At 35.1% G+C, this 21,938-nt stretch overlaps 1 protein-coding gene across 2 annotated transcripts; it reads right to left on the bottom strand.

Annotated features, from left to right (window-relative positions):
* Positions 1–1,526: 1,526 nt before the first annotated feature.
* On the bottom strand, positions 1,527–20,964 carry LOC129943362 (double-strand-break repair protein rad21 homolog). 2 transcript variants are annotated; one of them, XM_056052744.1, is made up of 7 exons: positions 19,907–20,964; positions 6,019–6,309; positions 5,812–5,947; positions 5,179–5,710; positions 4,227–5,100; positions 3,987–4,148; positions 1,527–3,913 (listed from the first exon to the last, which is right to left on the bottom strand). In XM_056052744.1, the coding sequence occupies exons 1-7, from the start codon at positions 20,162–20,164 to the stop codon at positions 3,788–3,790; spliced, it is 2,379 nt and encodes a 792-aa protein (XP_055908719.1). In that variant the 5' UTR covers positions 20,165–20,964; the 3' UTR covers positions 1,527–3,787. The 2 variants fall into 2 exon arrangements, with proteins under 2 accessions (XP_055908719.1, XP_055908720.1); XM_056052745.1 differs by having other exon boundaries at positions 5,182–5,710.
* Positions 20,965–21,938: the final 974 nt, after the last annotated feature.

Here is a 21,938-nt window from a genome sequence, read left to right as displayed (position 1 = left end):
AATGGGTCTTGTCACAGACCTTGTCATGAAAAGTGCTTTCCCAAATTAGCCGTTCGGATTCGACCATTCCTGAAATAACTCGCGCACAGGAATGGTTTATTTTTTTTATTTTTCAGAAACGATTTGCACTACAAATGACAAAAAGAAAGTATCACAGCTTAAGTCAATAAGAATTGTCTCCAAATTCGAGATAAGTGATACCAATTTTCACGAACTCTAAATTTCATAACAAATATTTTTGTTTTTTTAAGGAGAATGTGAAACTTTTTGTCATTTTCAATACAAATCTCCTCTGAAGACTGGACTTGTGATGAGGCCGACAATGATAATCGACCAGTTCAAATTGGTGCAAGGTTACAATTATACATTTGATACGTACATATGTAGCTCAGGTGTATGTTCTTATTGGGTGAAAATTTTCTTTAATTTTGTGTCTTGTTTTTTGGAACAAAATACAAAATTCAAGTCGACAACATTTTTATCACTTCATTTCTAAGCCTGTAAGCTTTTAATAACAAATCTTCTATATTACATACAGCTGCGATATTTTCTTCAGTTCGCACTCTACGTAAGCGTGTTAGTGGTTTAATGTCCAACAATGTAAATTTAGTCACAATAGCCCGAATAGCCGCTTCAGTGGGTCGATTAAACCCCCATTATAGACCAAACTGAAGATGTTGCACAGTTAAAAAAAAAAACAAGAAACTTGAGTCAGCTGTTTAAACTAATGTTGCCAAAAAGATAGTAGCTAAAAAATCTCCCTTTAAACTTAGACAATTTTGTTGCAATATGAAAAGCTACAAGGCGTTTATAAAAATGCAAAATTTACCAAGTTCCCTGAAATCTTTCGACATGAAAAAACTTACGCCTATAGAAACAAAGAGTCCAATATTATCACAAAAAAGACGATCATTGGTTTCGATATTTTGCTGGGACCTTTTGAAAATTTCCGTTCAAAATTGTTCAAGCATCAATAAACCTCTGTGAGTCATTTAACTTAAAGATAATCAGGACTATCACAAATTCCATCCTAATCGGAAACTTCTACAAATACCGAAAAACCCTATCACGAAATCCGTTCGTAGTGCAAAACTAAATAAGATTGTCCACTACGAAAGTATTTGGTAATAGTCTTCACGGGATTCTTAAACGTTTCCTATTACGATGGAATTGGTGATAAGGCTACATGTGGCAACTTCTTATCACTTTTTCCTAGTTTCACCTCAAGGATTGGATTCCTTAAACACCTTTGACGTGATATTATCAAGTGGTTTCAACTAATTTGACTTTCTTTGCAGATGTATTCGTTTTTGTATTCTTCCCGAAATGAGAAAATGTACCTTTTTATAAGCGTCTTGTAAATATTCTTCGTATTGCAAACACAATCATTAACTTCGTTGAATAGTTCAGCTATCATAATTGAGCATAACCTTGCACACAACGATTTGATATTTGTTTGTAATTCATCTCAAACCACTTAACCAGTTCCACTCAAATAGCAGACGCATCGATTTCTTTTTTAATAATAATAATAATAACAATAATAATAATATTTGTTTGGGGTTTGGGAGGAAATGATAGAGCACCATTTTTAAAAAGTGGTGTTCTGTCGCTAATACAAATAAAAATATATAAATCAAAATATAAAAGACCCTAACCCCAAGTTTATATCGCTAAAGGCTTAAAGTTTCAGCACGTAACTTGATAGGATCGAGTTCATTAACTTCAAAAAACTACATTCTAGATTGTATTTCGACAACTCGATCATTTTAAGTTACGTGCTGGACCCTGGATCCCTACACTTTTTTACTCGATTAAATGGCGAACAAACTTAAATACCGAATTTTGTTTTCAGAGATATGGAAATTCTGAAAGGATATGACCCACTTTGCTATGAATACCAGTGTGTGTACACATTTGAAATGTGAAGCAAATAAAAGCTTGTCAAATATTTTCCAATTTTAATAAGTTGAACATTTTTGTCAGTTCGAGCTACAAAAATTATGCATGAATAGTTATAACTTCAAGCTCAAATATCTCAAAATTGATTTAAAAAATACTTGGCATTTATTTTTTTGAGCCCTACTCGAGCTTAAATTTGATACCATCTCAAAGGCAAAATATACAGGGAAGCGAGTTATGGAAGATTTGAACAGGGTGTCAAGACAGGTGGGGGAAACCGTATGTTGTGATGAGTACGGGTAGTATCGACTTCGTTGCGAGATGCCATTTTTTATTTTGGATGGAAAAAGATGAAGGTTATCCAAAAATTGCAGCAAAAGGACTACGCAGACGGATAAGATTTTAAGACGCAATGTTGGAAATCTTGACGAATGACACTGTTGGAATACTAAGCCACGAAGGCCAATCGCATTTATCAGGGGCCTGATTATGGGATTCGCGGCGGATTGTTTTGCTAGAGAGTTTGTCATTTTTCAATTATTGCTTTCGCTTTCGCCTTCTTCGTTTTGAATTCGACTAATCAACGAATGTAAGTTAGCCGCGAATACTTTAATAAGGAAATACGACGCAAGTCGAATTTGAAAGGTCGAATTGAAAACGATCCCTCGCGAAGCTCATAATCAAGCCTCAGGAGTATTAATTAGCAATACTTCTTTATTGGGCCTCTGAAAACCCACAAGAGCTCCATGAACGACCTCTTCACAGTCCCAAAGTTACAGTTTGATGTGGCATTAATCGAAACTTTATTGGTCCGTATTTTTTTCGAGAAATTGGTCTGACTGTCACTGTCAATATAGATCGTTACTTACAGATACTGCGAGATTTTTGTTTTGCTAGAACTAAGAAGATGACGTATCAACTTGAAAACTGTGTGGTTTCAACAAGATGGACCGACTTGACGTACAAGAGCAACAATGAGTTTTTTAAAGAGCAACAATCTCTGGAAATCTGATTTCATTGTAAGAAGATATGGAATAGCCCCCTTGATCAGCGGATGTCTTTCTCAAAGCACGAGTACTTATACCTAAACAAACCACGTACACTCGAAGCCTTAAGTGAGACAATAACCCAAGATAATCGTGCAGTTCGACATCAAATGCTTCAGAGTAGTATGTTGGACTTTTCACAACGGCAACGTCTGCAGTAGTGTTTTGACAAAAATGAAAACGAATGATGAAAAAATGAGAGTGTAATAATTTGTTTCAAATCTTCCATACCTCGCTGCCGGACCCTGTACAAAGTCATATCCATTAACTTTCAGCTTTAACGACTAAATGGATTAACCAATAAAAATAAGTTAGCATTTTACTTTCATTTGAATGTCTGAACTAACACAAAGCGACAAAGCTATCAGTACTTAATTTTTTAATTTGTTTTGTTTGTTTGTTTTTAGATTTTTAGAAATTTTATTTTGTGTTTTATCATAATATTTACGTTTGTTTTATTTTCTTTTTTTTTTACATATTACTCATAATTTTTAAGTTATTTTTTTTTAAAGATATTTACATAAAAATGTGTAAATTTGATTTACAAAAATTTCCCTTACATGCAAACTAGATTTGATTTTTGTGTCTGTTTTCTGTTTTATATACTGGTACAATCTCATCATGCAGGTAATTTTCACTGTGTCATTTGATTGACTTTAGTTTTGTTTTTTGTTTTTGTTTTTGTTTTGTTTTAATCATAGGTAACAACTTACAGTTAGTGTTTTTTGTTTCTTCTTAAAAGTCTAATCTTAATTTATATGCTTAACATAAAAAGAACAATAAAAAAGAAAACCTAATAAAAATGGTTGTGTTTGTTTTTCTTTTTGTTTGTTTGCTTTTTACAGTTTTGGATTATCAAACATGGGTCCCTTTTCAACTAAGATGTCGGCATATGGTTCCGATTGGGTGATGCTTAAAGCACGGAATTTCTTAAGTACCAGGAGGGAGTAGAACTTTTGTGCAGCCTTTTAATAAACACAAATTTTATAAATATAATTGTAGTGGTTGTTTCATTTGTCATAAAAAAAAAGTTATTACCTGTTTTCTTGTATTTCTGTGTGTCATATCGGACAACATGAGAGTATCATTCTTTTGTAAACGACTGCGAACTTGGACGAACATTTGTGCAGCTCTTTTGTTCAAAACTCGTTCCTCGAACTGTTCATCGGTTTCATTTTCCATTTGCTCATCACCAGGTTGCTAAAAATAAATAACAAAAAGTTATTACAATCATATTTGAGCAAGTTTAAGCTTGACTCTCTCTCTCTCTTTACTTACATGAACACCAACAGATTGTGGGAATTCATAATCTGTATTCCATTCAGACGCCAAGTCGGCTGATTTATTCGCTGGTGCAACCAACGTCAAATCACCCAGATCCAAGTTGTCAGCCATGTTGTCTGCCATATTATCTGCAACATTGTCTGTTGAAGTATCGGGCATGTTTTCGGCCTCGTTCAATATCGACGAGACTTGGTCGACTGGCAGGTTTGGTAAAGCGTCAATATTCTCCATACTCGAGTGATGCGGCGTCATGCCACCATGGTGCAAGTCGGCCGGAGTCAGACCACTGTGATGGAAATCGTCGTGGATGTCGACAATGCCATGCGGTAAATTGCCAGGCGTCATTGGAACTCCACCCAACGGCGTCATAGGATCCAATCCACTCAGCTCTGGCATGGGGAACATATGGCCGGGGCTTCGGAGCGAATCGAATCCGGGCGTCGGAGGCGGAGGCATTAACGAATCGTTTTGGTTGAATTCTAGGGACACTGCGGACACACGTGGGTTAAGTTCGGCATCTCGCACCAAATCTGGTTCGGCCAAACTGTGGGTTAGTGTCTCGTCAGCAGGCACAATCGCAGGAGGAGGTGGTGGCATGAGTGTGGGCGCTGCAACGACTTCAGCCTGAATGGCTCCCTTGCGTTTGCGTCCACGTTTACTCGCCGCCGTCGTCGGTGATTCGTGTTCCTGTTGGATTTGGTCTAAGGCCAACAGATCCGCTGGTCCAAGCATAGAGAAGTCCTCCAACACTCCCAATCGTGACACAATATGCCTCGTGTAGTTAGCGAAAAGCCCTCTAGCAGGGATATCACGTGAGGGCAAGGAAAACAGCTTCTCAACACCGCCCGTTTCCTTCCAGTACATTAACCTAGAAATGGGGGAAAAGAAATAGAATGCACATTAGCAAGGTTAACTTCATTCCATAAATAATTCACAGATGATTCACCACCTCTTCGTCGGGGGCGCCAGATCTAATGTTGTGACAATGTCCGATGTATTCGCCAATTGAGCTTTCATCTCTTCCCCAGAAATATTCTTTACCTCATCAACAATGAGTTTTCGTTTCCTTTTGGCTTTGGTTACACCTCGGTATGCTGATGCATCCACGGGTGCCAAAGCGAAACTCTCTTCTTCGTTGTGCAGAAGGGTGGATTGTTCAACACCATTTGCTTCTGGGTTCTCAGATTCAAGATCCGGTTCGGGTTGGTGCTCATTCTCATCTTGGTGCTCATGATGAGGCGAAGTTGGTTGTTGATGTTGCGTCGTCGATGGCGCCCTCACATTGTCTTGTCCCAACACTGATGGCGGTCGCGATCCAATTGAACTTGGCATCGGCGATGGTGCCCCCGTGTCGAAATGATCATCCATATCATCGTCGGAGTTATCTTCGTTGGCGGGTAGATTAACACTTGCTTCGGCTGGTGCCGGTAATGCTGGCTCTCCGAATAGATCTCCTTCAAAAAGTCCAACAGCTGGTTCTGAAAAATTTTCATGTTTACAAAAGTATTGAGATTTTCTAATTTTGAAGGCATACAACAAACTAGGGGATTAAAATCATACTACAAACAAATAAACTCACGTCCAAATTCATCGCCAAAGCCATCACCATCCAAATTCGGGTCATTTATGTCGTCAACAATATCCCGCGAAGATCCAGGCAATGTTTCTTTAGTCTGATCAATATCCTTTCCGAGTTCTTCAGCAAATAAGTGTTCCTATTATTATAAGGAGCAAAAAATAAGTTTATTATTTTGTTAAAATTCTTTTTTAAAAAATAAATACTTACGTCAATATTTGGATCCATTCCATCGCGGACAAGATCCGGTGTATCTGCATCGAAACCCATATCGCCAAATCCATCATCATGCAGAGACATCGACATGCTTCCGTAGTCTTCTCGCATAGTGATTTCATCGGCTCGGGATTGGTTGATGGAAAATTGAGCTTCAATATCGATGTCATTGAGTTCTGGGAGGGCCGTATCAAAATCGTGGAACACTTCGGGTAATGTAATCGCATTTACAGCCGCCTCGCGATGTCCTTCTGGCAAATCCACCATACCAGGGCGGAATGCCATCTAGAATATCAAATAATTGAAGTTTAGTGGAATTGAAGTTTAAAGCGATTAATCATTGAAAGAAAGGACAGGAGCAATGACCTTTGAGCTTGTGTATGAAACTTTGAGAAGGTGAAAAGATTGTAATAAGATTTCACTGATATGCATGAGGAAGAAACTTAGATAAGTTCAAAAAAGTAAAATTAAAGCTAAAGAAACAGAATGTGTAACCCCAAGTGCTGAGCCTAGTCACCGACCACTGTAAGCTGAGTAAGACGTTTGAATGCGTAATGCATCAGCAACAGCCAATATGCAGATCACTTCAATCTCTGTGAATCCATTATGCTCTCAAAGATATGATCACAATAAGGATAGGTTAGTTGTAAGTTGCGATCGGATTTAGCTTGGCATACAAACAGTACTAGTTGTGACACCCATGAAGACCTACTACCTTAATAACTTAAGTTCAATAGAGAATAAAACTAAAACGAAGAGCTGTTAGAATATAACTTCATGCAGGTTAAGAAGGGACACTATTGATCTTAAGGTTAAAAAGTACTTGGTCAAAATACAATTAATTGATGAGAGCGTTCTTCTTTGACGCCTGCTTCTCAAACGATCTTGGGAGATTTACTTAAATGAACAACAGCGTTTAGAGAGGACCAAACTAATTAAATTGTATCAATCGAATTGTTTACCCAAAGAGGTTATCGGAGTCATTTTAATGTTCGAAACCCATGTTGTGTGCATATGATTATGGCACTGGTGGCACGATTTCTTCAACAAGGAGCTGTCGTTGCTATTCCTAGAGCTGGAAGACCTTGCAATACTTATACTTGAGCGTATCGTATTCACTATCAAACATCTTCAGTTTGGTCTATAATTTAACCATGAATTGTCTAATAAACGAACAACGCTTGCAAATTATTAAATTTGCAAGCGTTCAAGTTCAACATTTCAACCCCTGCTCTGAAAATTGTACCTATAGCTCTCGCAGTCTATTATTGAAATAATTTGTCGCATTAGAATTTAAAGAGTGGCTTAGATTTCTATATTTTTCTCTTGTTGACGATGATGATGATGCTTTATTTAAATGTTGAAGATATATATTTTCATCAACTTTTGGGAAAGCACTCGAAAAGATATCTTGCCAGTTATCTATGCTAAACTCATTCAGTTTTCAGAGAAACATTATGCAATCAGGCAAGTTAAATCCATTCCTTAAATGGCGATGCTTCTGTTCGCAAAAAAACCTTCTTGATAGATGTGTGAAGATTCGAACTTGGTTAGAAAATCTCTTGTTATAAAATCTGCATGCAATTTAAAATTTTTAATATAAACACATACACATAAATTGCATAGGATGGAGTCAAATTAGGTAACCGAAATAATCTTTTGAAAAAGAGGCGTTGTATCATCTCAAATTCGTCAAAATAAGTGTGATCCCCAAAAACTTGAATACCGTAAGACAAGCAAATGTTGATGGTTGCTTGGAAAACTCGGTATTTAGATCCTAAGTCTATATTTTTGTTTGAGAAGAAAGTTGGCCACATTATGTTGAAAGCTACTTTAGCTTCTTTACTCTTACGTTGAACATGTTTATTGAAGCTACTGTTAGCAGACATCAACACTCCTAGATATTTGAATTCCTGTACTATTTCAATAGGTTGGTTGTTAAGGAACCACCTTTCTTCTATCAACCTTCTACAACTCCGTGCCTCAAATACAATTATCTTTGTTTTCTCTGAGTTTATTTTAAGGTCCCAGATATTGCAGCACGTTTGGACCCTATTGATTTGTAGCTAGAGAGAAGCAAGCACACATCTTCTTTTTCTTTTAGATAAATTTGTTAGCAATACTAGATAAAGCAAAAATATGGTCAACCGTTGAAAAGCCCTCACGAAAACCAGTTAGAAACATACTTAAGCGATAGTTTGATTCTAACCAATTGATAAGTCTTTTGTATAGGATTCTAGCAAATACTTTTCTAATGGAATTTAATATTGAAATGCCTCTGTAATTCTTAGGTAAGCTAGCATCACCTTTCTTAAATATTGAAAATATAACAGCTTAATTAAAGCTCATGGTAATGCAAGCGGAATCGTAAAAGTTGTTGTTATATTAATTCCTGGGGACTCATGAAAAACATTATGTTAAAAAGAGCAAGTTCCAGTTCATCAAGGACTATTACAGAATTAAGCAAATTATCGAATGTGTCTGGGCAAACGTAATAAAACGAGTGCAAGTCATCTTGACATGTCAACAAGGATCGGAAATGGGATGCCAGAACTTCAGCTTATAATACACTTGAAGACATACGATTGTTTCCACCCAACTCCCTAATATTGTGCCAAATATTCTTTGAATCCTTACACCTTTTAAGCGATCAGTTTTGTTGAATAGACTATAACTTAGCTCTTCGATAATAAATATTATAAAGTTTTTGCAAAACTAACCTGTCTTTCTTTTAAAACAAAGCATTGAACTACAACTTAGTTCAATTTGAGATAATTTTATTGTTCTTAGTATAATCCTTTTGGAAACAAGAACATTTACATTTTTTCTTGAGTCAACGCCTTTGACAAAAGAACATAGCCTTGATTTTTTTTCTAAGCATGGGCTATGTGTTTCATGCAATAAGTTTGCATTCACCAGAATTGGTAAATGAGACGTAAAAGTTTCTAATAAAACTTCAAAATCAGCAACAGCCTGAAGCCAATCACCATTCACTGCACACACAGATCGATTTTTTTCAATTGGCTGCCTAGACCGTGCGATTTAACGCCTTTAGACTATTTTGAGATACCGGCCGAAATGTTGGAAAGAGTATGCCAAAATTGGACTAAGAAGATAGACCATTTAAGGTACACCAACAAGCAACCAAAACTCGGATTCGGTGACTTTAACCTTAAGAGCGTTAACTCCAATTTTCGGTCGTAATTTTCGCCAATAAAATATTTATTGTGTAGGCCTCCGTAGCCCCTAACCACTCAATTTCACGTCGTTCTCAATATTTAGACATAGCTGCGTAAGGATCTTGATCTGCACTTTACAAGATCAAGCTGACACAAATCGACCGCTCAAAACGTTCCCGCGGTGGCCAAAAGACGGAAGTCGAGTTTCATTTATAAATGTTTTGAGTGTATTTGAAGCCGATAATAAAAATTTAAAATATTTAAAATAGTAGTTTGCGACTTATTTAAAACAAAAACAAGTTTTCAAGTCATTATTGAAAAACGTGATATACCTATCTTGATCACAAGACCTCACGCCAAACCTATCCACGCTAGTATCTTATATGGAGAAATGAGGTAAGAAAGACTTTCTAAGCTGCTTCGCCTTTCCTTATGTGAGATAGATGTCCTGCCCACAGATACTATAGAACTTAATTTCTATGACCACATCTCCTGTTCCGTCTACATAAATGAGAGAACAATAGTTCCACTAATGTCCAAATCGCATAGTATCAAAAATTTTAAAGTACTTGATATCCTTAATATCCTTAACATAAGCTTTATTACTGAAGACATAACTAGAAATTCTAGGAACTATTGATCGTAGTTGAATTCTATTCAGACATAACCAGTCTTGCACATTTTATAGGGAGATTCAAAGGGTACAAAATAGGCTACCTAGCCGCAATTACGCTTTAATTGTCTTTTTTTTATTGAAGGTGCTTGCTTGAATGCAGCATACAGCATTCAAAGGTCATATTCTTTCTTATGGTGCGAAATCTTGATAATTTTTCAATTTTAAGGGTTGAACTCTTGCTACCGATGCAACATTATCCCAGGGGGTACTGTGGGAAAATTCTGTGTTGCATCTTTAAAACAAGTATCAATGCATTGTTTACATTATGTGGCATGTATTATTTTTCCCAGTCGTCGAATTTAATGCATCTACTTTTCAATCAAATGTGGTGCTAAGAAAAGAATTGTATTGTTGTTTAGCAGCCAAATTAATAAAAACAGAATAGTGAAGGGTTAAGGCTGATTCTCCTTGAACTATCTGCGAAATGTTACAAATAAAACAAGATGTCTCTCGTTTTATTAACGATTTACCAAGCACTTCGTCTAGTTTACTGTAAATGATGTAATTGGTAAAGACAAACCTGAAGCTGTTAAATACATAATTACTATCCATTACATCCATTCAAATTTACTGTTCTCAAAGAGATGTTGTGATTGCGAATGGCGAGTACTATGGACCTATCCTGACTTAAAAATATTTTGTTTCCAAAAATTACACCTAAACAAAGACATTACCAAAAAGACGCTGCAACTTGTCATATAACTTGCTAAATTTATCATATAACTTGCATCAATTAATTGAAAAATCAATTTGGTGATCTACCAGATTGTAATCTACAAAATTCATTTCAACAATATTTCTGTCTGGATTATTATTAAAAGTTTATAAGCTCTTAAAAACCCCTTGGTTTCTGAGAATAACGAAACCTTAGAAGTAGAATCTTAAACATCGAGTTTTAATTGCCATATTGATATGATAGGTAAGTCAATATTTAAAGGCAAAAAAGGAAAAATTATAGGAGCTATTTTTGTATTCCCATTAAATTGCATAATGAAAGAATTTCAGTAGAAATTGAGGAAGCAATTAAACTAAATCAATTGAACTAGCTATAAACACATACATACATACATAGGTCAAATTGTAGATCAATTTTTGAAAATTTAAAGCTCAGTGGTGGCAGTGGCAGGTGCCCCCAAAACAAGTTTAAATCTCTTGGATAGAATACAAAAAAGGGCTTTAAAAATGATAGGCGATAGAACTATAATTGAAACATTTACATCGCTAGAACACCGCCGCAATGTTTCACGCCTTTCGTTGTTTTATCGATATTTTTACAAACAATATTCTGTTGAACTAGCCAGTTGCATTCCACCCCTTAAACCATTCAGCCGTAATACTCGCACTTCCAGGAATGCTCATCAGTTTACCCTTGAGCTCAATTTCGGGCGTACTGTCAAGTATAGAGATTCTTTCTTAAATCGCACATCGAGAATGTGGAATGCTTTAGCCAACTCTGTTTTTCCCTCCCATTTTGATGTTCAGAACTTTAAGACCAATGTGCACCTTTGTAATCCTTCCCTATTTTCCTAATACTCGCACTGTGTTTAAATATAAACATATAAAGGGTACTAATAACCCCTTGAGTGCCTGCAAATTATATAAAAAAAAAAAAAAAAGTATCTTTGAACGGTAGAAGGCAAGAAGTTAACAGTTTTTAAAATAATTGTCCTTATTATTTTTGAGATATTTACAAAATTTCCTTGCATAAATAATATTTTGAAATGGGTCCAAGAACTAAGATTGAACACCAAAAACTTGTCATAAACCATTTTTAAAAAGGTCTTTCGCGGCGAAAAATTGCCGTCAACATGAGATTAGAAATAGATTTGTCCATGAAAATCGTTTGGAATACAAAAGGAGAAGTGCGCCGAATAAAATATTCACTCTAGCAGATGATCGCAGAATAATTCGAAAAGTGCAGCGCAAAGTTATCGGTCCAATGATAGTGTCTCAAGTGCTTGAGGACTGTGCTAAGTTGTGCAGTGCCCAAAACAATACACCGCGTGCTTCATAATTAGTACCCCTATCATGATTGGAGAATCGAACGTTCGAAGTGAGATGTTTTCATTAGCGAACTTACAAATTCGACATACTTCGGTTGGCGAACTTTACAATTCGAGTTCGAATAAAAAATAAAAAAAAAATAAACGTCAACTCATGTTGACTGTTGATTAATTGATAATTTTCATATTTAATAATATTACAAAATAAACCAAAATGATAAGCAGCATAGATTAGATTTTTGGAGCAAACGAAAATTACAGAAAAAAGTTAGAATGCTTCGACTGCGCAAGAATATTCAGGACTAGTCTAATGTCTTGGAACTCCCTAATCATTTGTAAGTAAACAAAATATTTTTTGCTGGAAGTTCTTTTAATTCTAATTAATTCCTTAAGCTTCAGATCATATTTTCGACTGAATAAGGAAGCGTTTGCTTTCGTATTACAAGTTGGAAGGCCAATTTAAAAATGCAAGCACCTCTTCAATCCCTGTTATACTAACATAGAGATTGTGCCCTTAGATTTTTTGCTAGTGGAATATATCAGAGCAGCGTAGGAAATGATTTTGCCTTAGAGCTGTCACAATAATCGGTTTCCTTAGCATTAAAAGAAGTTGCGTGTAATTGTATGTGTTGACGGAACATATATAAGGATCGTTGCTCCGATTGAGTTGCGTCATCAGTATCCTAACAGAAAAGGATACAGTTTAAACGCAGAAATATAATAGAAAAGGCTATTGACGTTCTTAAGAGTCGATTTCGCTGTCTTTTAAATGTAAGGAAAATGCATTACGCTTTATCGGCTTTACCAGTCTTTTTCATTGAGCCCTTTAATGTCTTGTAAGCCGATTAATAAGTCCTCTGAAATTTGGCTAGATGAACCAAGGCACGTACCTTCTTGCCTTACAGCTTGATCAAGTTCAAGCAGCTCAACCACAGCTTAGTCCAAAGAAGTTAAGGAAACTTGAGAGTATTTACCCCCACCACTTCCGCTTTATTCATCGCAAGTTTTCTTTTGATTTTAAGCTTACATATAATCCAGCCGAACCTGTTGAATGAATAACAGTTTTTTTTAAAATTCACATTACCCTGTGCCATTCTTTTCCAGCGCAAATAGGGGCCCAAATGAGTTACATTTTCCGACATTCCTTTTACATAAGCTTCGACCTTTTCTCACACATCGTTCGATTAAAAATAACACGAATGACGTTCAAATCAACGAACAATTGATAAAGATAATAGAGTGAGATCAATCTTCGAAAACTTTATGACATTTAAGTCGAATCAACTATTTCCAATTCGCCAACGGTAATACAAATTTCTCACTCTCAACGTTCGACTCGCCGATGATAATAGGGGTATATAACTTTCATAGTCGAGTTGCTTGAAAATAGCCGTTTGTAAAAAATTAAACTCGTCTTAGCTTCGTTAAGAAACATTCTGTTATTTTCTCAGGCGAGTCCAAAACACGGAGAAGTTAGGCATACGCAATTGTGTTCGATATTACCAAGACAACGATCTAAAGCAGATATTATATTGTGCAGTCCTGATTGATATGAAACTGCACTCTTATAATGAAATGGCCAGCACAGTCACTGGATATGAATGTCATCAAAAATCTATGACAGGATGCTAGACAGGAAGATACGGAAGTACATTTCCCATAGATATGACTATTAGAAAGTTATTCCGGGTGAGTGAAACAAGATATCTTCTTAAACCACCACAAAACTGGTGAATTAATTGCAAAAAAGCTTAATGCAGTGATAGATAACAAGGGCTACAACACATTAATTTGCTGACCAATAAACGATAAAGTTAACCAAGTTATCTGTAGCATTCAATTTTACTGAATTCTTAGAAAATGCAAGGAAACTTTTGTAAAGTACATACGATCTGTTTTTTAAGTGGGATAGTTATAGAATACACGTTAAGTTGTAGTCTGTAATTTTAAATGTTTTAAGATTCGCTGGGTCAATGACGTTGTTACCCACCAAAAATATCCAAAATGAAGATAATAAGAATAATATTGGAAAACAATTCCTGGATGAGTTAAGTAGCGATAAAGTAGGTATCAAAACAAAAAAAAATTCTTTCGATAAGAAACTTCATAACATTCCGTTTATTGTTTGTTTAGGAACAATAATTTCAAAAATATATGTATGTAATATCCTTTAACCTAAATGGCAGAGAAAATTCTAATTAGAAAAGGTCACTGTTATGCCTCTGACACAGAACCATTAAGGGATGAACGTTTCAATTTTGAGTTTGTTTTTCTTTTTTGTTTTCAAAATATCCTGTTTGCCATCTGTTCGTTTTTGAAAAATGTGTTTTTTTCTTTCCATTCATTCAAGTTATTGCAATCTATTGACATAATGTTCGAACCTATGTCTTTTTCTGGGATATATCCAAAGGTCCGTTACAAGAAATTATACCTACCTACATTCCTCTACAAAATCAGCAACAACGTGTGAACAAAAACACTTTTAAGGTATATAAAGAAATTGTACAAAAAGAATTAGGGCTTTTTTTGAAGTAGGTACAACTGTTATTATTTTTTTTTTAAATTTCAGCTGCAGTAAGTCGGCAGTTGACTTTTTGTTATAATTCAAGCTGTAGTACTCACGCTCGAAGGGTTTTTGGTCCACAAGGAGATTTGAAAAATTATGGAAGAAAAGATAGCAATGCACTTCCATTTATTCTAGAACATGTAAGCAATTTTATGACTTATGGAAGAACCCTTTGAGATATTTCTTTTTCTCTTATTTTGTTTTTTTTTTTTTAAGTCTTGAAGAACTCCTGAATGTGAAATCTTTTATGTTTTACTTAGACTCTCATTTACGATTCAGACCGTCTCTGGTGTTTTTTTTTAAATCTCAATTATTGATAACCTAAATAAATTTCAAAAGCAAGGATAAGATTACGATCAACAATATTATAAATATTCTGAATTCGACATATCTGACGAAATGTTAGCCTGGCCTTGAACAGTTTGGGTATATTGTTGCAGAGAAGTGATATCGTCTAAAAGCTCCAGTACTTCTCCAGTAAACCTGTTTTTTGTGTCATTGGAGGTGCTTGCAAGCTTGTTATAAGGGGATCAGACGTAAAAAGAAGCCTATGCAGCAAATCAGTATTGATATCAATCCTTGAAGTTTTCCTTGTGAATTATTCTCTGCATTTCCTGTTGTGTTTGTTACGCGCCTATTGTGCCTCTTCAGAGAGCTGGCCAATCCGAACAATAGATGATGCTATTATATCTTTCTTTGTGCAAGCTAACAGGCATTGAATACCAAGAATATTGTGCAAGATATAGTTCACGTGTTTTTTGGCGTATTCATGGAACTTTTCAATAGTTCAGGCTCTCTAGTATAATATGAACACCCTTGATAAGCTCTTAACTGACACCAGATATCTCGGAAGATATTTCAGCATTCCCACAAAATTTACGAGCCTTGTTGCCATCGTTCGTGTTGCCGGTTCGCAGTTTTGGCATATCGATTAGTAGGCCCAACTCCCTTCTTAGCCTGTCCTGCACAAATTTCCTTTTTTTCTGAAAGTTTTTGCTTGCTCTCTAGGCCACGCATTTGCCATTTTTTAATTTCTAATCTGTAAGAAATGTGGAGCAAATATTCGAAAATTCGTATCCATGACAAAAGTGGGAATAGTCCAAAAGAGAGGAAGTTGGTATTCACGGACTTTTCTGCAATGCATTTAGGATTATTCATTTCACTGGGCCTTGCTCCACACAAATAGCACAAGATGAAACAGCGTTACAGACTTCTCGGTTAATCATGCATAATATAACTATGCATTCAACAGATACTTCTGTATTAAAAATTGTCACTTTTGTTGGAGAGAGATCTGACCATTGGTTATCAATAAGCGTTACTTTCTTAGTTATTACATGAGCTGATTCCTTAGCAAATATAAATTTAATAGGACGACAATGTCTAGTCGAAGATGATGAAGGGTTTTGCCAAGTTATATTTTTTAGATCGTCATTGCCACAGTACATTTGTATAGAAACCATTGATATGCTGAATAAGCATTCATCCGTGTTTTGCTCTTCAGAAAATTCTTATCGGTACCTAGATTGTTCAGCTCCATCACATCCCCATTTTATGATAGTTTTTATAGCTGAGTTTTGCGCTAAGTTCAAAGCTTGAAAAACGTCCTTTTGAACTTCACAAAGACGAATGATAGTGTGGTCGAGTAAGGATTGAAGGTTTATTTCGGTTGCTTTTTCTGTTATAACAATACCAGACGGATAACATAATTTTTTGGCATTCTGAACTTTATTTTTTAGCTGGGTAGAATTTGAAATGTTGTGCTTCGGAATGCTAACGCAAAATTTTATACTGGTGTGTTGAAAGATCTGCATCAGCTATAATTTGCAGATAATTTTGACAGCTCATGTGCTTTTTTAAAATGTGTACCTCTTGGAGGAAAAGCAGTAGACAATTGTCTCACAATTAAAGCCGATTCTTTTTTACCCTCGCTTCTTAATTTCATTTCCGTAGCCAAGGATAGTTTTTCTCGACTTTTGTTTTTGATAAGATCATCAACCTTACGTATCTTAGAATAATAACTACATGAATTGAAATCTTTTTGTGGTCTTCCTGGATTATTATTTTCACTATTTTGAGAGGTTCTTGTAATCGCATCAGTCACAATGTAAAAAAAATTGATGGCAATTTTGAAGCCATAAACTATTGTACTGCAAAAATCGTGACGGCCAATGTTGTCCCTTTTGACACCAATTTTTGACACAAACCTATAATTTGTACGGTTATCTCTTAAAGTGCTGCAACAGGTAAAATTACATCACCACACTGTCGTAAAATATGATCTCTAGTTGCATTAAATCTATTAGAGCTTGAGACTGTATATCAAACATCAAAAATTGATCGATATGTTATTTCACTAGCCATTGTTTATAACGGACAAGTCTTAATTATTCGCAATATTTTGAATTCCTTCCTATAACCTTATCCATTAAAGTTCGTAATGAGGATGGCCTCACAACGATATTCTGTGATATAATAAAGAAAAAGTCTATTCTAAATAATTTTCTTTAAACAAATCCTTACCAATTAAACAGTGTAATAAAGACTATTAAATTATTTGTTTAATGAAATTTACCAGATTTTATAAAGTTAATTAGTGATAAATAAACTGAGAACAAAAAATAAGATCTAGGGCAAACAGATCAATTGCACTTGTAACGAGAAATGAAGCAACTGATAGTTATTTTGTTAGCAACTTTAAGAAAGTATACCGTTAAGTTTTACTTCTTTTTTTGCTTTATATATTGAAATCTTAAAGGCTCATTATTTATATCATAGAAAATCAACAATTCGGACTTTGAAAATGTTCTTCAATCATTCAGAATTGTAAAAGGCTTAAAGAGAAATTAACAGTTATAACATATGTGAGAACTTTTCGTTGTGCTCTTGAGTAACAATTACAGTTATTTGTTTTTTTTCATAAATGATTCATTATTTTCATTCAGATAAAACCAAATACTTTGTTTAAAAATAGGGAATTTGACGGAAATTTTGGTAAGATCCTGAGGCAAAATAATTCAGCATTATTTATCCAATTGGCTAAAGTACACTTGTTTCTTAAAGAAATACTCAACAACTTTTGACTCTAGGTGTTAGCAATTTATTTAAAGAACTGAGAACCAAAAAAACCTTATTTAATTCAATAATAGCATCAAATAAAATAAATCTTAAAGAGCTTACAATATCTATTAAGGCTACTGCTGTACAAACCCAAACCTGTATGGGTTAACAGGGTTCATAAAGCCTAAAAGATTTGCATTCACATTATCTACTTAAAAATGTATGACTCGTATTACAGAGTGCAAGGTAGCGATGATTAGTGTATTTACGCTCTTCTTCATCGCTACAACCTCGAGGCTTAAGAGCTTAGTTTACGGTCCCCAATTAGATTAGACGCGTTCAGAAGAAAAACGCATTTTGGAGAGTTGTTAGTGGAAGTGTATGCAATGTTAACAAAATTAAGCTCGATATACTTCAGTGGGCAGGTCCGAAGAGGAATAAGCTTTGACACTATGTTGAAGAGAAATTTGAGTCTTTTTTTTCTTAAATCATTCAGAATTTTATCAGGCTTTAAGAGAAATTAGCTTTTTTCATAAGAGATTTAACATTTCAATTGAGATTTAACCAAATATTTTGTTTAAAAATAGGAAATTTAACAGAAATTTGGAAAGTTAATAAGACATTCAGCATTATTTAGCCAATTGGCTAAAGTATACTTTTTTCTTTACAAAAATACTCGACAACTTTTGAATCTAGGTGCTAGTAATTTATTGAAAGAATTGAGAAGCAAGTAAGGGACGAGCGAATGTTAATATTTTCGTGGGACCCACAGTTTAACTCAATAATAGCAGCCAATAACATAGGATTAATGCACAGAGGCCTAATTAAATCTAACAGAGCTTACAATGGGATTTTAAGGCTTTTTATGCACAGAATAATTTCTAAACTACTGCTGTACATACCCATGGTCTCGAGCTTTAAGTTAGGTTAGTTGAATGTGCTATGCAATAGATGAAGTTAACGCTACAATTAGACCAATGTGATAGGTACCCTGGAGTATTGTTAACATTAATGCTATCTGCAAGTTGTCATTTTTCAGCCTTTGAGAGGATTCTATTAAGCCTAAAAGACTGTTTGCTGAAAGGTCTTTATTCAAGATCATTGAAGAATTATCTACCTAAGAATGGATATTTCCTATGGCACAGTACAAGGAAGTGGCAACAAAAGTGGGTAGTGTATAAGGCAACGGCCTAGTCGCTGATAAAGCTTCGGTTCCCATCGATCACCGAAATCAAGAATCAGTGAACGTGCTTAGTAGACAGATGGTGGACCGTCTCGAAACCTACCGCGTGCTGTTCTTTCTGTCTGTTGTTCTTTCTGTTCTGTCCTTCTGTCTTGTGTTGTTAATACCTTACATAGTCTAGTCGCTCAAGGTGCTGGGATCTATACTCTGTACATTTATGTGCTGAGTAGTGTGTAATGTAATGTTATGTGAGTAGTGTCTTCAAGCTCTTCCTCATTGCTGCTTTTCTTTTGTCGAGGCTTAAGCGCTTAGTTTACGGTACTCCTTTGCATTTGGGGAGTTGTTGGTCCCGCATGTGAGAAAAGACTTTTCCAAAGACGCTACATTTATGAAGTATATGGAATATTGACAAACTTAAACTCGATATACTTCGGCAATCAGGTCCGAAGAGGAATAAGCTGGGAAACTATGGTGAAGAAAATGTTAGTCTTTTATGAATTTTAGTGAAAGGTTGGTGTTCGTCCATCTATGGTTCGCTTTCTCTATCGTGTCATATTTTAATACAATCAAGCGTATAACAATGTTAGAATTTTTTGCTAGCAAAGAAAGGGTAGTTCATGGGATTTGTAGGGCCCGAACCCAACAATTTTAAGGTCTTTGTACATTTGTTCACCTTATGCAAAAAGGACTTAAGTCAGAAACTGGTCATAGAGGCGATTTGAAACAGTTTTTCTAGACTAAAGTTATAAGTATTAAAAGAAGGAGACAAACAAGGCCGATACACAAAACCAGAAACCTAAAATGCAATTTTTTGACTAAGACTTTTTTACCTAACGCTAAAGAATTGACTGTTTGAAAAGGTGCTTTTATGTCTAATGTTATAGACCAAGAGAGGACTACGTTAACAGCCAGTAGTTCTACCTGATAAACGCCAGAATGGGGAGATTAAAGATGAGACGCAAGAGATCTTCGATTCCATAAAAAACAAAAGCATAATTGTGCATTGATTTTTGATATAAGGCAATTTCAGAACAAGAGCAAAATCAGGGACTTTAACGAACACGCAAAAAAAAAAAACAACAAACAATTCTTTGGTAATGCAAAATTGTACAACATTTTACACATGTCATAACTTAAGCCCAAGATATTCTCTAATTAACAAAATAGATATAAAATATTTAAAAAAAACTTATGAAATCAAAATAATTAAATTACCTTAATTTTGACGAACGCCTCGTTGCAGTCCGCCAGCAGGTACTTAGCTTTGCGCGAATAGATGCGCACAACTCCCAATAGCAAATGACCAGACGTCCGAAGCGCCAGCTTCACCTTGGGCTGCATGATTCCATCAACCGATTGCTCAATGTTCGTCTCGAACACATGAGCCTTGGTCAGTTTCTTGTCCCAATGGGCCGCCAACCAAATTCTGGCCAACGGCCCCTTCTTCGCCAGCACAATATGGGCGTAAAACATTGTGCTTCCTTTCTGTTACTGCTTCTTCTTCTTATTCGCTTTACAACAATCAAACTAAGTATTTTATTTTAAAACAAAATAAATTAGTCAACATAAAAATTAAGGTATTTGTTATTCCGCTTTTTTTAAAAACTTTTTACGATTTTTTGATTTTTGATTTTAAAACAACAAACAATTATTTTATTTTTACAAATTACATATTTTCTAATTAGTTATAGATTTTGGAAATTTTCTTTTCTTTTTTGATGGCTGGTGATAGATGAAAGCTACGAGCTGACTCTTTCTGGTGCAATCGTCGCGGCGGTTGTTCTTCTTTTGCAAAAATAAATTATATGAGAAAAAATTAAATTTATTCCTAAGCGCACTGATTATCTGCATTGCTTGGGTCTTTTTGCAGACCCTGATTCGTAAATGTTCATGAAGTCTTGTGGAATTGTGGGATTTTCTTTTTAATTTAATTTTTCAATGCTCGGTACTCGGTTCTCGTTGCTGCTGGCTGCTCGAAGGGGGTTAATGCTCTGGAACTGGGACACGGTACACGGAATTTCTTAGTATAAAAGTATAATTGGCGCCCAAACGCGGAGAAGCGAAGAATTTTCGTTTTGGATTTTAGCGCGAAAACACACACTTTGCTTTGATTTAGAATTCTAATTTATTTACTACGGCATGCAGAATTGATTTATGGAAATTTTAAAGTAATTTTTTATTAATTTTGTGATGATTTTTGAGGGAAAATATTTTGATAAAGTTGCAACAGACTTTTGCGATTGGAAATAAATTTTTCTACACTTTCAAAATGGCGTCGCTGAATTAGAAATGGAAAAACTTGTACACTGCACAAGAGGCGTCACTTTTTAAGTGGTAGTTAATAGTGCTCGACGGTAGGTGGCGTAGTTTTTTTTTAATACTAGGGGCAGCGTTACATGAACCTGCTTTATTAAATTATTTCCTCTATACCCCTGTTACACAATGATTCCAGTTAGGACCGAAGAAAATCGCAAATACATTTTGTCTTTGTAATATATTTGAATATATATATATACAAAGATTTTGTTTATGTGCATCTTTGAATACAAGGTTGAAGGATTATTGTATACATCTGTTTTTTGTTTGGAAAATTTAAATTTCATAAGAATTAAAGTTTGTTCATAAAAAGATGTCAATTTATATATTATTTGGTTATCAAATAATACTTCAGTCATTTCGGTTGTTGTGAGTATTTCTTCGTAGCAAAATACATCCTCCATCTGTTCGTCACTAGACATACGAAAGCCTTAAACTTCGTAGGAGTTTACCAGCTTCCTCTTTAGCTTTTACCTATGAACATTTGTTTTACCTTTACCTTGAACAGTACAAACTCGATCTTCAGTTTCCAGAGGTTATCAGTTATTAAGACCAGCCCAAGTTCATTTTTGCAATTCCATTTCACTTTATAGCCGGGTTTTCCTGCTGATAGTGATCATTTTTTTAATCAAGTTAATTTTGAGAATACAAAGATCTTTCAGCTTCTAATGATTTTTAGCGAATGAATGAAATGTGTAAAGTGGTCAAAAATGCAAATGCAAATCTTACACGATACTTTAAATTTTTACAATGAACACAGCTTTTAATCATTGATAAAAATTTCTATATGAACAAAATATTCTCATCATGATTGAAGTTTACGAAGGAGGAACTTCTGAAAATTATTAAGATCGTCTTCAAAATTTCATATTGTCAGTTCAGTCAGTCTTCTACCTGAGCGTCGAACTTGTCAAGTTGAGTGAGGTTAATG

Source organism: Eupeodes corollae, chromosome 1 (assembly GCF_945859685.1).
Source record: "Eupeodes corollae chromosome 1, idEupCoro1.1, whole genome shotgun sequence".
Classification (NCBI taxonomy): domain Eukaryota; kingdom Metazoa; phylum Arthropoda; class Insecta; order Diptera; family Syrphidae; genus Eupeodes; species Eupeodes corollae.
The sequence above is the reverse complement of the archived record's forward strand: the minus strand, read 5'-3'. Positions and strand labels throughout refer to the sequence as shown.